The following is a 13,625-nucleotide window of genomic DNA, read 5'->3' as shown; positions in this document are numbered from 1 at the left end:
AATGAGAACTTGTTCTCAACTAGCTTACCTGGTTAAATGAAGGTGAAATAAAAATTATTTCGACAGGGTAGGAACCAAAGTGATGTTCCGTGTTTCCTAGGTGGACCCTATATTCTTTGGCTACATTAAATCTTTATTCATATAGAAAACATATTCATGCTTTGCCTATTTCTCTTTGATTTAGAAGACTGTTAGCTAGCCAGCGATTAGCATTAGTGGCTAACACGATTTAGGTTAACTTGCTAAGAAAATACAAACTAGCTGTTTGCAGATCTAAGAAACACAAACTAATATTGTAATTATAGAACACTTGTGGATTTATATTAAAATCAAAGTGGAAACAACATCGTTGTCATCAACATTGTTGCATGTGTTGCATTGACCATGCAGACTGAACTCAAGTGTCTCGTGGTCAAGCAAAAGCGCTCCTTGAATGACAGGGGGTGGGACTAGGTCTGTGTGGAAAGCGGCGTGGAGAGAGAGCGGAGAGGGATGACTCAAGTAGCTGAGTCACCTATACAAATGTACATTACACACGGCGTATCACATTTAACAAACCAAACATTCAAATATCGTTATAGAAAGTAAAAACCCAAACCGGTCCGTGCACCAATACCGGTATATAGTAAAATACGGTATAGCTTCCCAGCCCCATCCTACCTCTGTCCTGGGCTTGCGCACTATCCTCTCTCCATCCTCACCTCCCTCCCAGTGCTGTTCTAACCCAAGGACTCTCCTCAGACAACGTCAGTCAAATAAACCTCATTCAAATCCTCTCGTCCCTCTTACTTACTCCAATACGGAGGTTAAAAGGCCCAGGATAAATTACTATAGCGTTATATTCCAAATATCAAAGGAAAAATCAGTTTCCATAACCACAGATTAATTATCCACCTTTTCACCCTTCCTCCATTTCCATAAAATGTAAATAAGAAGCTGAAATTACAAGCACATTTATTACTTGACTTATCTGAGTGCAACCACTTCATTACCAAGCTGAATGAATGGAGCCCTTCTTCTCTTCACAATCAATATGGGAGACAAATGTGACTTCACATTAAGCATATACCTAGGTAGGGAGAGGGATGCAGAGGACACCTAATGTTGGTGTTTAATGATGGAGAACATCAGAACACCATAGGGTTGCATCCCAAATGGCACCCTACTCCTTATTCAGCACTCTACTTTTGACCACGTCCCATATGGCAGAGTGCCATTGGGCCCTGGACTAAAGTAGAGCACTATATAGGGAACATGGTCACATTTTGGACACAAACAAGCCAGCATTCTGCTTTAAAAACAAGCTCGGGAACCAGCAACGCAGTCATTTAATGAGTCGCTCTGATTACAAATATTTAACATAATGACTGTCAGCCAAGACAAGAGAATCCTGCTCCATAGTGACCGAGATGCTGTATGGTATGCTGCCTGCTGTCTGTTGGATCCACAATGCAGGTTGGTCTTCCTCACACTTTTTAAAATAAATGATGGCTTGTATTCAATATTGTCTTTCAGGTTGTCTTCGAATATTCTTGCTTCGAATCAAGTCAACAAAAAAAAAGCATGTAGGACCTTATTATATTTGACAATATTTGGATGTACATGTGTTTATCTACATAAAAGTATGTGTGCGTGCGTGCCGTATGTGTGTGTGCGTGCGTGCCGTATGTGTGTGTGCGTATCAAACCTTGTCTCCGTGTCCGAGGTGCTCCGTCTTGATGTCAGTCAGGGTCTTCCAGTTGGTGTTCCCTCCTCCTCCACCTGTCCTCGCCTCCGTCAGAGACTGGCCATCCATAGAGTGGCCCTCCTTGTCATACCTGGACGAACACACACACACACCCCCCCCACCTTGGTCAACATCAAATCTAATTTATTTATAAAGCCCCCCCCCTTCTTTTTTTTTGTCAAAGTGCTATACAGAAACCCAGCCTAAAACCACAAACATGTCACTGCAGAAACAACCCCATCAATCACAATAGAAGAGACAAAGTGTAATACATAGAGGTGCCCCGCAGACCACTGCCTCGGGCCCTGCGGACCACTGCCTTGTAGCCACGTGCCCCGCAGACCACTGCCTCGGGCCCTGCGGACCACTGCCTTGTAGCCACGTGCCCCGCAGACCACTGCCTCGGGCCCTGCAGACCACTGCCTTGTAGCCTCGGGCCCTGAGAATCACTGCCTTGTAGCCACGTGCCCTGCGGACCACTGCCTCGGGCCCTGCGGACCACTGCCTTGTAGCCTCGGGCCCTGAGAACCACTGCCTTGTAGCCAAGTGCCCTGCGGACCACTGCCTCGGGCCCTGCGGACCACTGCCTTGTAGCCTCGGGCCCTGCGGACCACTGCCTTGTAGCCTCGGGCCCTGAGGACCACTGCCTTGTAGCCTCGGGCCCTGAGGACCACTGCCTTGTAGCCACGTGCCCTGCGGACCACTGCCTTGTAGCCTCGGGCCCTGAGAACCACTGCCTTGTAGCCTCGGGCCCTGAGAACCACGTGCCCTGCGGACTACTGCCTTGTGCCCTGCGGACCACTGCCTTGTAGCCTCGTGCCCTGCGGACCACTGCCTTGTAGCCTCGTGCCCTGCGGACCACTGCCTTGTAGCCTCGTGCCCTGCGGACCACTGCCTTGTAGCCTCGTGCCCTGCAGACCACTGACCACTGCCTTGTCAGTTGTCTAGTAGGGGTTTAATAAAATCCATCCTGGCCAACATAGCCTTCCCTGTTTGACAAAGCTGAGATAGGTTGCATCCTAAAAGGGAACTCTATTCCCTATATAGTGCAATAAATAAGGAATATGGTGCCATTTGGGATACAGATATAGTCTGTGCAGAGAGCAAAGCAGGCTGAGTGGCAGTGAAATGAATCTACAGCAGTGATGGCGGAATCAGAAACCAATTTTCACTCAGCGTTACCTCCAGGTGATTCACACAAGACAAGTGGGAAGGAGAGAGGGATGGTGAGTAGGGGGAGGGGACAGGGGTAAAAAGGGAAAAACTATAGAACACTCAGGTTGGAATGGTGCAAGAGATCAATAGCGCTTACTAATCTATTGCTAGCAGGTATTGTGTAGCGCTTGGGGGGGGCAGTAAATACAGGGAGCCGGGCCTTGCTCTTAGAAGCATGACTAATTGAAAATATCCCCATTAATGGCCTGTGAGCATGTGGCCCGGCCACAATGGCCTCTGCCAATTTCCCCTCCACTGAAAAATGTGAGTAATTCTTTCCTGTGGCACCTATTCCCTCATCTCTGCACTAGCATCCCTGCTTTGTTATAATTGTACCGGTGTTCGTGCAGATAGGGGGTAACAACAAAAACACCTGGCTGATGATGCATTAAAAACAACATCAACCTAGTTCTGAAATCCACCTGAAAATACTTATTTGTTTCTGATGAACAATAACTCCTTTCATGAAGCTGCTGGTGTTTCGCCAAGAGAAATAGGCTGGAATAGAATGAAAGGAATTAAACATTTGTGGCGTTTTCAGATCCAGACAGGGCCGACTCCTGGTAGGTAGGCAGATTATCATTAATGTACAGTATACCTTATTTCTCAAGACGTTCTTTTTGAGTTACAAAATGCTAAACAAGATACCCTGGAGACTATGTAACGCAGACTATAAAGGCAGATAAACAGAAGATTTTTCTGTAGGAAACTGCTACAACAGGCAGAGTACAGTAAGTCAGTGGGCTTGATGGAGGAGACAAAAGGAGGACAAATTGGAGCTGGCAGAAGATGTGCAACAGTGGTCTGACAGACAGGCAGGGAGATGCTCCGAGCGTGGATGAAGTGAGACTAACCGACTGGAAGAGAGACGACAATGACAAGAAGGGAAGGGAAAAGAACAGATTCATGTGCATAGCATGGCACCGTCACAACGAGCCATACAGCCAAGTAGAGGACAGGACTGGCAGGACAGCAGGGCGACATGACAGTGAGCATGTGACAGAGCAGCTGAGCATGACAGAAACCCTTCTGTAAGCACTGTTTTGTTCCTTCCCTGCCTCCAGCTATGGCTCTCATGGTGCGTCTCTGACTGGCGGACAACATACAACAGATATGACTAGTCATCCATGAGGTCTGCTCAAGAAACCAGTCCCTGTAGTTGTGGAGTTGAACAACGCAGTACATGAGGTCATTTTCAATAGGAACGTGGTTGTAAATATGACTACGTATTCTATTCCAACATAACATTTCCAAATTGTCAATCTCAAAACTGTTTTTGATTTCACAAAAGGACATGCACCAGGCGGGAACTAAGTTGGGACAAACTACTGACAACAACAAGAGGGAATAAGAGGAGAGAGATCAAGTAGAATAACCACATAGTTAAGCTACTTGTTTAACAAAAAAATATTAAGTGTTATTTTGGAACACAGACTCAGTCGGAATGAATGAGAGAAATAAAGTAGTGGACAGCAGCACAATCAAGGCACAACTACTGGACTGGAGAGCAGCGCAGCAACTACTGGACTGGAGAGCAGCACAGCAACTACTGGACTGGAGAGCAGCAGCACAACTAGTGGAGAGCAGCGCAGCAACTACTGGACTGGAGAGCAGCGCAGCAACTACTGGACTGGAAAGCAGCGCAGCAACTACTGGACTGGAAAGCAGCGCAGCAACTACTGGACTGGAAAGCAGCGCAGCAACTACTGGACTGGAGAACAGCAGCACAACTAGTGGAGAGCAGTGCAGCAACTACTGGACTGGAGAGCAGCAGCACAACTACTGGACTGGAGAGCAGCGCAGAAACTACTGGACTGGAGAGCAGCAGCACAACTACTGGACTGGAGAGCAGCAGCACAACTAGTGGAGAGCAGCAGCACAACTAGTGGAGAGCAGCAGCACAACTACTGGACTGGAGAACAGCAGCACAACTAGTGGAGAGCAGCAGCACAACTAGTGGAGAGCAGCAGCACAACTAGTGGAGAGCAGCAGCACAACTAGTGGAGAGCAGCAGCACAACTACTGGACAGCAACAACACAATTCCAGCATGTGAGCGGAGGAGGGCAATAAAAAGGTTATTGAAATCACTAACTGGCGTGCTGCTTCATTAGTAGTAGCACGCAAAAGGTTTATGCTATTTTATTCATTGGGGTAAAAAGTGAAAAGGACAAATATATTTTTGCTGTGAGCAGAGCAGCCCCACTAGTGGGTAACAGTGTGTCCACTTACCAAATGGCACCCTATTCCCTATATAGTGCACTACTTTTGACAAGAGACCATACCACTCGTCAAAAGTAGTGTACTATAAAGGGAATAGGGTGCCATTTAGGACACATACCAGTCTTTATGTAGTGTGTAAGGGAGATCAGATGACTCAGTGAGGAGGACTGCAGGAAAACAGAAAGGGTGAGAGTGGCCAAGTGTCACTAAGTGAGAGACGGCAATAGGACTGAGGACAACAAGAGGAAAGGAACAAGAGGTTGTGTCAGGAAGGGGAGGAATGACAAGAAGATGGAGAGACAGACACAGTTGTCCAGTCAGCTAGGAGAGCGAGGACAGGAGCCACTCCAGATGTGTCTGATGATGCCATCTAATGGACAAAGGCTGCTACTGTATGGACCAGGTGGATCAAAATGAAACATTTTACGTTCAGGTTTGCTTATGAAACAAATTAGCACAAAATGAGTTAAACAAATTCGATTTTATTTTATGTGGATTTGATCTAAATCGTCCCAAATAGCAACTGAGCAGGCAGGCATTTTCAGGGTACGTTACTAAACTCAGCAAAAAAGAAACAACCCTTTATCAGGACCCCGTCTTTCAAAAATAATTCGTAAAAATCCAAATAACTTCACAGATCTTCATTATAAACGGTTTAAACACCGTTTCCCATGCTTGTTCAATGAACCATAAACAATTCATGAAAATGCACCTGTGGAACGGTCGTTAAGATACTACCAGCTTACAGACGGTAGGCAATTAAGGTCACAGTTATGAAAACTTAGGACACTAAAGAGGCCTTTCTACTGACTCTGAAAAACACCAAAAGAAAATAGCCCAGGGTCCCTGCTCATCTGCGTGAACGTGCCTTAGGCATGCTGCAAGGAGGCATGAGGACTGCAGATGTGGCCAGGGCAATAAATTGCAATGTCCGTTCTGTGAGACGCCTAAGACAGAGCTACAGGGAGACAGGACGGACAGCTGATCGTCCTTGCAGGGGCAGACCACGTGTAACAACACCTGCACAGGATCGGTACATCCAAACATCACACCTGCGGGACAGGTACATGATGGCAACAACTGCCTGGGTTACACCAGGAATGCACAATCCCTCCATCAGTGCTCAGACTGTCCGCAATAGGGAGAGAGAGGCTGGACTGAGGGCTTGTTGACTTGTTGCCAGGCAGGTCCTCACCAGACAACACCAGCAACAACGTCGCCTATGGGCACAAACCCACTGTCGCTGGACCAGACAGGACTGGCAAAAAGTGCTCTTCACTGACAAGTCATGGTTTTGTCTCACCACGGGTGGTGTTCGTATTCACGTTCATTGTCAAAGGAATGAGCGTTACAATGAGGTCTGTACTCTGGAGCCAGATCGATTTGGAGGTGGAGGGTCGGTCATGGTCTGGGGCAGTGTGTCACAGCATCATCGGACTGAGCTTGTAGTCATTGCAGGCAATCTCAACGCTGTGCGTTACAGGGAAGACATCCTACTGCCTCATGTGGTACTCTTCCTGCAGGCTCATCCTGACATGACCCTCCAGCATGACAATGCCACCAGCCATACTGCTCATTCTGTGCGTGATTTCCTGCAAGACAGAAATGTCAGTGTTTTGCCATGGCCAGCAAAGAGCCCGGATCGCAATCCCATTGAGCACGTCTGGGACCTGTTGGATCGGAGGGTGAGGGCTAGGGTCATTCTGCTCAGAAATGTCTGGGAACTTGCAGGTGCCTTGGTGGAAAAGTGGGGTAAAATCTCACAGCAAGAACTGGCAAATCTGGTACAGTCCATGAGGAAGAGATGCACTGCAGTACTTAATGCAGCTCGTGGCCACACCAGATACTGACTGTTACTTTTGACCCCCACCTTTGTTCAGGGACACATTATTAAATTTCTGTAGGCACATGTCTGTGGAACTTGTTCAGTTCATGTCTCAGTTGTTGAATCTTGTTATGTTCATACAAATATTTACACATGTTAAGTTTGTTGAAAATAAACGCAGTTGACAGTGAGAGGACGTTTCTTTTTTTGCTGAGTTTACATACTGGGGAAGAGCAGGGTAATTTACTAGATTAAGCTATAATTAAGTAGATGTGCTTTATGATAAGGTAAATAAATTATGGTTAAGCATCTTTTAAATGCCTAAATAATGAGGGCACCAAACGAGCATGTACCAAAGTTGCAGAAAGCAAAGGTAAAAGCAGCGCCAGTTGAGTAAGAAACCCTTAATTAATCGAGCTAAATTAATCTTTAAGCATTTAAATTATGTAAGCGGCTAAGACAGTGCTCTAAATTACTGCAGCACCACAGAAATCACATTTGATGCTCTCCATAAAGACAAATCCATGTTTCTTTCATGCACAGTAGTTCATATTCCCAATTCTCCCCAAAAAAAGAACACAGATTTCATGGCAATCTGTAGAAGTCTATTTCAAAGACAAAAAGGGAATCATATAATATATATTATGGAGCTCAGAACCAAATCAGGGCTCAAGATAATTGCTGCGTAGTGCGGCATACTTGTTTGAGGAAATTAAACACTTTCTCTCCATAAGATTAATTAGATTGACATTAAAGGGATAGAAATGTTTTTTTCAGTCCAGCACCCACAGGGATAGGCTGAGCGGAACCCCTGATCCACTGCATGGCTTTCAGTCAACAGCTTACCCAGGGTAGGATAGATACTTACGGAAATCCAAAGAGTCTGCAGCAAAAATCATCAAATTAAGATACCTGCACTTTGCAAAATTATGCTTTTCAAGAGCTTGGCTCTGACAGAAGGCTCTCAGAGCTCGACTTCATTTTCAGTTGTAAATAGGCTCTGGGTTTTCTATGCTTGCAAGATGAAACGATCACATAAAAGACCTCATTTGTGGACAGATCGGTTACATCCCAAATGGAATCCTATTCCCTATAGAGTGCACTTCTCTTGAGCAGAGCCCCATGGACCACTATATTTGGAATAGGGTGAAATATGCAATGCAGACTCAGACTGCTAAAAGCATGGCTCACTGATGATCAACATCCTTCTCTCCCAGAGAACTGAATGTACTCAACAAGCACTGATGTGCTAGGCCTAAAATCACTAAATCATTCACTACTAACCTAGTTTTAAATCAACATATTGCTCCGTACTACTTGAAAAGAAAATATAAATGTGTTCTCCGTACAACCTTTTACTTCCTTACAATACGTGAGAGTCTTCCATATTTAGACAGTAGACCGTCATGTACAGTAGAGCTGGGAATTACCAGGGACCTCACGATACGATATTATCACGATACTTGCCGAAACGATATGTATTGTGATTCTCTATGTATTGCGATTCAATACAGAGTGGCAGGTAGCCTAGCGTTTAGAGCTTTGGGCTAGTAACCAAAAGTTTGCTGGATCGAATCACCGAGCTGACATTGCAAAAATCTGCTGTTCTGCCCCTGAACAAGGCAGTTAACCCACTGTTCCCCGGTAGGCCGTCATTGTAAATAAGAATTTGTTCTTGACTGATCAACCTAGCTATATAAAAGTTAAATAAAAAATAAACTGCAATTTGAGGTCTCAAACATATTGCTCACTATATGTCTGCTGCAGAGACAAGAGAGCATGACAAAATTAGTTTTGATCAGTCAGGAAAATAAAAGTGCTGAAAACATGTTGGCTCATTATATAAAAAGAAGACGGATTACAAGCTATGAAGGAAAAATACTGAAGTTTTGGTGTAGGTACAGCAGACTAGTGGTAGCTAACACTACCTATATTAGCAAAAAAAGCTATACTTTGAGTCGATCGATACATACACTGAACAAAAATATACACATGAAAGATTTGACTGAGTTACAGTTTATACAAGGAAATCAGTCACTTGAAATATATTAATTAGGCACTAATCTATGGATTTCACATGACTGGGCAGGGATGAGCAGCCATGAGAAGTACCCAGCACAAGGTGCACCTGTGTAATGATCATGCTGTTTAACCAGCATCTTGATATTCCACACCTGTCAGGTGGATGGATTATCTTGGTAAAGGAGAAATGCTCACCAACAGGGATGTAAACAACGTTGTGCACAAAATCTTGAAAGAAATACGCTTTTTGTGCGTATGGAAAAGTTTCCAGGTCTTTTATTTCAGCTCATGAAAAATGGGACTAATAATTTCCATGTTGCATTTATATTTTTGTTCAGTATAATATTATAATGTGCTGTTTGGGTCACTGCCACACGCAAAACAGAAGTGGTATATAGGACTTGTGCACCACCGTCTGAGACTAATGGCTGAGGTCAGGACTCATATCAGCAACCTCTGAACTGTTTGCTTAATTGATGGATGCCTGCGAACCTGCAGGAGCCCACTGGTCCTTGAGGACCTGCATAATCCCATGGCAGCCAGGCTCTGCACTGGAAAACATATCAACACTTAGCCTCGTTATCTCTGGTTGTCCATGTGAGAAGTGACTGAGTGTCTGCATCCCAAATGGCACCCTATTCCCTATGTAGTAGACTACTTTCGACCAGGGCCCATAAGGTTCTGGTCAAAAGTAGTGCACTATATAGGGAATAGGGAGTCATTGAGACACATGCGAGAAAGTGAAGGAAGCTCCCACAGCTCAGAGGGTGTGGGAGTGGAACACCTGCGTTGTTGAAGTGAGCAGGTGGAAGATTCACGTCAAGTCTCTCCACTACATCCACATCATTATCCAAAGCCATATTGGTAAACAAGCTATACGATTTAATGCAAAATGCTTGAGACAGGCTACCACTCAGACAATGGTCGAGAAGCATTTAACACTCCTACCACATTATGTTTGGAGAATGACCTCTTTGTAATGGCCAAATATCATTCAAAATACCCAACTGGTCCTAATTCTGTAAAGAAATCACCCCAGCCAAGACACCCAGTGAAGTGGCAGAAATTAGGATATTGTGTGGACTTGCCACCCCTCTCTCCCTCCTGCTATGTAGTCACATTTCACTTCTCTCATTATGCAGACCAAGGCTTCTGATCAGCTCAAAAATAATTACAGCGGCCCAACTTTTTTTCAAGGCACAGGAAAGTGGAATTTGAGCACATGTCAAGACACACAGGACGTGCCAGAATATAAATTGGAATTGTTACTGGGTCCTTTTCCCTTTCATTCCTCAGCCTCCTTTCATCTTATTTCCCTGTGGAGTGTGGGGCCGGTGTTGCTGTTGGAAGGTAAATAAAATAAAGCACCTTGGGTGAGAATCGATTGGATCTCCACTTTTGAGACATTTTGCCTTAAATTTCTGACTGGGAGGCCTGGTCTGTTGTCAGAGTGGAGCAGAAGAGGAGAGGACGTAGAAGATGGAGGGACATATCAACCAAGGTGCCAGAAAGCTGAGGTAAAGGTTAAATAGGAGCAATGACTGTCCCTTCAGTCCCTATGATCACCCCACCTCCTCCATCAATCCCTTTGAATTACAAGATTCAATTTTATGCTTCTACCCAGCCATTAACAAGACATGGCTTTGATATAAACTTAAACAAAACTGCTGCCTAGTTTCCAAACTAGATATGGGATTGGAAAAGCAGAGTATTTATTTTGGGATATGGTACAGACTGAATAACATTATTTAGGTAATGAATAACGGGAATTGGCAAGACAACGCAAAGAAAAGATGAAAGCATGAGTCATAGTAACTGTTTTCCCATTGCTTTGCTGGAGCAGCCAATAGGGTATCTTCAAGGGATAACAGCCTGTTCCTCTGTGTATGCCATCTTAAACCACTGCATGTGGATGTGCTACTAACTACCTCTTTACCCAAACAACTACTCTCACATACTAAATCTGGGCCTACATTCACTATATTTGTTCCAATAAAATATAGGCTTTAGGTTTACTTACAAATATTTTTTCAATGTAATTGAAAAAATGTATGTTCTGCCCATCAACGTGCTAAAAACACAAATGCTCCCAACACCACAATCAAACTCTGTGGTCTGGAGAGCTGCACCCGTTATTTGTTGCTTCTTTGAAGGGCAGATTAGAAGGAGAAAAAGGGCATTTTCTGCAGGTAAAGAATGATTAGCATTCATATGTAATGCTTAATTGAAGTAACCTCCTTCCACATCTTCACTAATGGGAGATTTATGGGGCTAATCTTGACGAACCAAGCTGGAGCACGCACCCTCACCGAGTTTGGGGATCTGATATTTAACATTCAAATTCCTTTAAGTCCTTTAGAATTCTCTCAACGGTGGAGCAGAGAATGTGAGAGATTCACTCCAGGTCTTGGAACCCAAAATATGACCTAATAGCAGCACCATACATATACAAGAACAGCCTGGGTAACACCGTTACGGAGGCCTTTAGCACCTAAAGCTATGTGGCTCCAGACAAGAGAGAGACACTTACCAGCCCCGCAGCTTGTATGCCTCAGGGATGTCGGGGTTGACCATGACGGTGCTGCTGAACGAAGCAGACAGAGATCTTCCCCCATAGTCCGACAGCTTGGCCCCTTTGATGGCCAAGATGGGCTGCCCAGATCCATCAAAGTTCTCTGCCTGCAAATAGAACAGATAGGTTGACTGAGGATACCAACAAGATACACTTTATATGCAAAACTACATGGCCAAATGTATGTGGACACCCATTCAAATTTGTGGATTTTTAGCCACACCCGTATTTCAGTCACACCCGTTGCTGACAGGTGTATAAAATCATGCACACAGCCATGCAATCTCCATAGACAAACATTGTCAGTAGAATGGCCTTACTGAAGAGCTCAGTGACTTTCAGTGTGGCACCGTCATTAGATGCTACCTTTACAACAAGTCAGTTCCTCAAATTTCAGCTCTGCTAGAGCTGCCCCGGTCAACTGTAAGTGCTGTTACTGTGAAGTGGAAATGTCTAGGAGCAACAATGGCTCAGCGACAAAGTGATAGGCCACACAAGCTCACAAAACGGACCGCCGAGTGCTGAAGCGCGTAAAAAATGCACACACAAAAAAAAGCGCCTGTCCTTGCAACACTCACAAGCCAGTTCAAAACTGCCTCGAGGCAACGTCAGCAAAAAAACGGTCCGTCGGGAGCTTCATGAAATGGGTTACCATGGCCGAGCAGCAGCACACAAGCTTAAGATTGCCATGGCAAGCGTTGGCTGGAGTGGTGACGCGTTCTCTGGCGTGTTGAATCACGCTTCACCATCTGGCAGCCCAACTGACAAATCTTGGTTTGGCGGATTCCAGAACAACCTGCACCAATACATAGTGCCAACTGTAAAGTTTGGTGGAGGATGAATAATGGTTTGGGGCTATTTTTCATGGTTTGAACTAGGCCCCTTATCCCTTCACTGCAACTGCCCCCTTATCCCTTCACTGCAACTGCCCCCTTATCCCTTCACTGCAACCAACTGCATATTAATGACCATGATTTTGGAATGAGATGTTGGACGAGCAGCTGTCCACATACACTACATGGCTAAAAGTATGAGCAGCGGGGAAGAAAAACTAAGTGAAAAATATTAAATGCAATTCTGCATTTACTAAAGCTTATTGTTCTTTATGAACTATACATGTTGTGTACCTCTGCAAGTCCCCCTGGATAGGGGATATCTGCAGAACAAATAAAGAGGGAACATTGTGTTATAGTTGGCAGAATGAAAGAAATGGTGGCAAACTAAGCATAGCCACGGCCACGTATAAAATCAAATGCTGGAGCTGGGTTCTTTCATCACAATGTGACATGGTATTTACTCAGTGACTTCAACCACATCAGCTTCTATTAAACCCACAGAGAGAGCCCACTGCGCAAATCGCCTCTGCCTATTCAAATTGCTTAACAGACATTTCCAAACACAGGGAGGCATACGGCTCATAACACCTTTTCAATTAGGAGAGGTGTACTGTACCCCTTCCTGGGACGCTGGCTGACAGGACAAAGGGACACAAATCATGAAGGTGCTACAGCATGTCACCCAGCATGAGAGAAAGTGACTTTCATCCTCTCTTTATCAAGCAGGACTGTCCCCTTGTGTCCAGACGCATATAGACCATCTATATGGCTGTGCTGGTCTTTCCCCCAGTCCTCACCTCCTCTCCCCACAGGGTGACCTCCACCAGTTTACCAGACTGGTCCATCAGGTTGAGCGTCCTCTTGGAGACCTCACGGTTGTTCTTGGTGGTGAGGCGGGTCACGTCAGCCACGCTCTTACACACTCCAATCACATCTGGAAAACACACACGGTCAACTTATTAGCACAGTAGACTATGAGCAGCGTTACTATGGAGAACCTTGAACGATCCAGGAGAAAAAACAGACTTATATTAGAAGTATTGATCACGTATGTGGAATGTCCATAGATAGGTGAATACATTTTCAACACAGGTGACATGAGTACAGTACAGATTTTTCACTCCATTGAAGTCAGACACACTGACTGATCTAAGTCACTATACATCCTAAATAATTATCCTCACGGGGCAGCAGGGAGCCTAGAGGTT

The 13,625-nt window shown here is 45.0% G+C and overlaps 1 protein-coding gene across 3 annotated transcripts in view; it reads right to left on the bottom strand.

Moving 5' to 3' along the window:
- Positions 1-13,625, bottom strand: part of LOC115141838 (replication protein A 70 kDa DNA-binding subunit-like) — a 60,539-nt gene that overhangs the window by 30,340 nt on the left and 16,574 nt on the right. For all 3 annotated transcript variants that reach the window (XM_065000360.1, XM_029681085.2, XM_065000361.1), the window contains 3 exons: positions 13,215-13,351; positions 11,540-11,688; positions 1,688-1,817 (listed from right to left, as the gene is read on the bottom strand). In XM_065000360.1, coding sequence (XP_064856432.1) covers positions 1,688-1,817; positions 11,540-11,688; positions 13,215-13,351 — 416 coding nt within the window. The remainder of the gene's footprint in view (positions 1-1,687; positions 1,818-11,539; positions 11,689-13,214; positions 13,352-13,625) is intronic.

The sequence above is a fragment of the Oncorhynchus nerka genome, linkage group LG14 (genome assembly GCF_034236695.1).
Source record: "Oncorhynchus nerka isolate Pitt River linkage group LG14, Oner_Uvic_2.0, whole genome shotgun sequence".
Classification (NCBI taxonomy): Eukaryota; Metazoa; Chordata; class Actinopteri; order Salmoniformes; family Salmonidae; genus Oncorhynchus; species Oncorhynchus nerka.
This window is presented reverse-complemented; position numbering and strand designations above follow the sequence as displayed.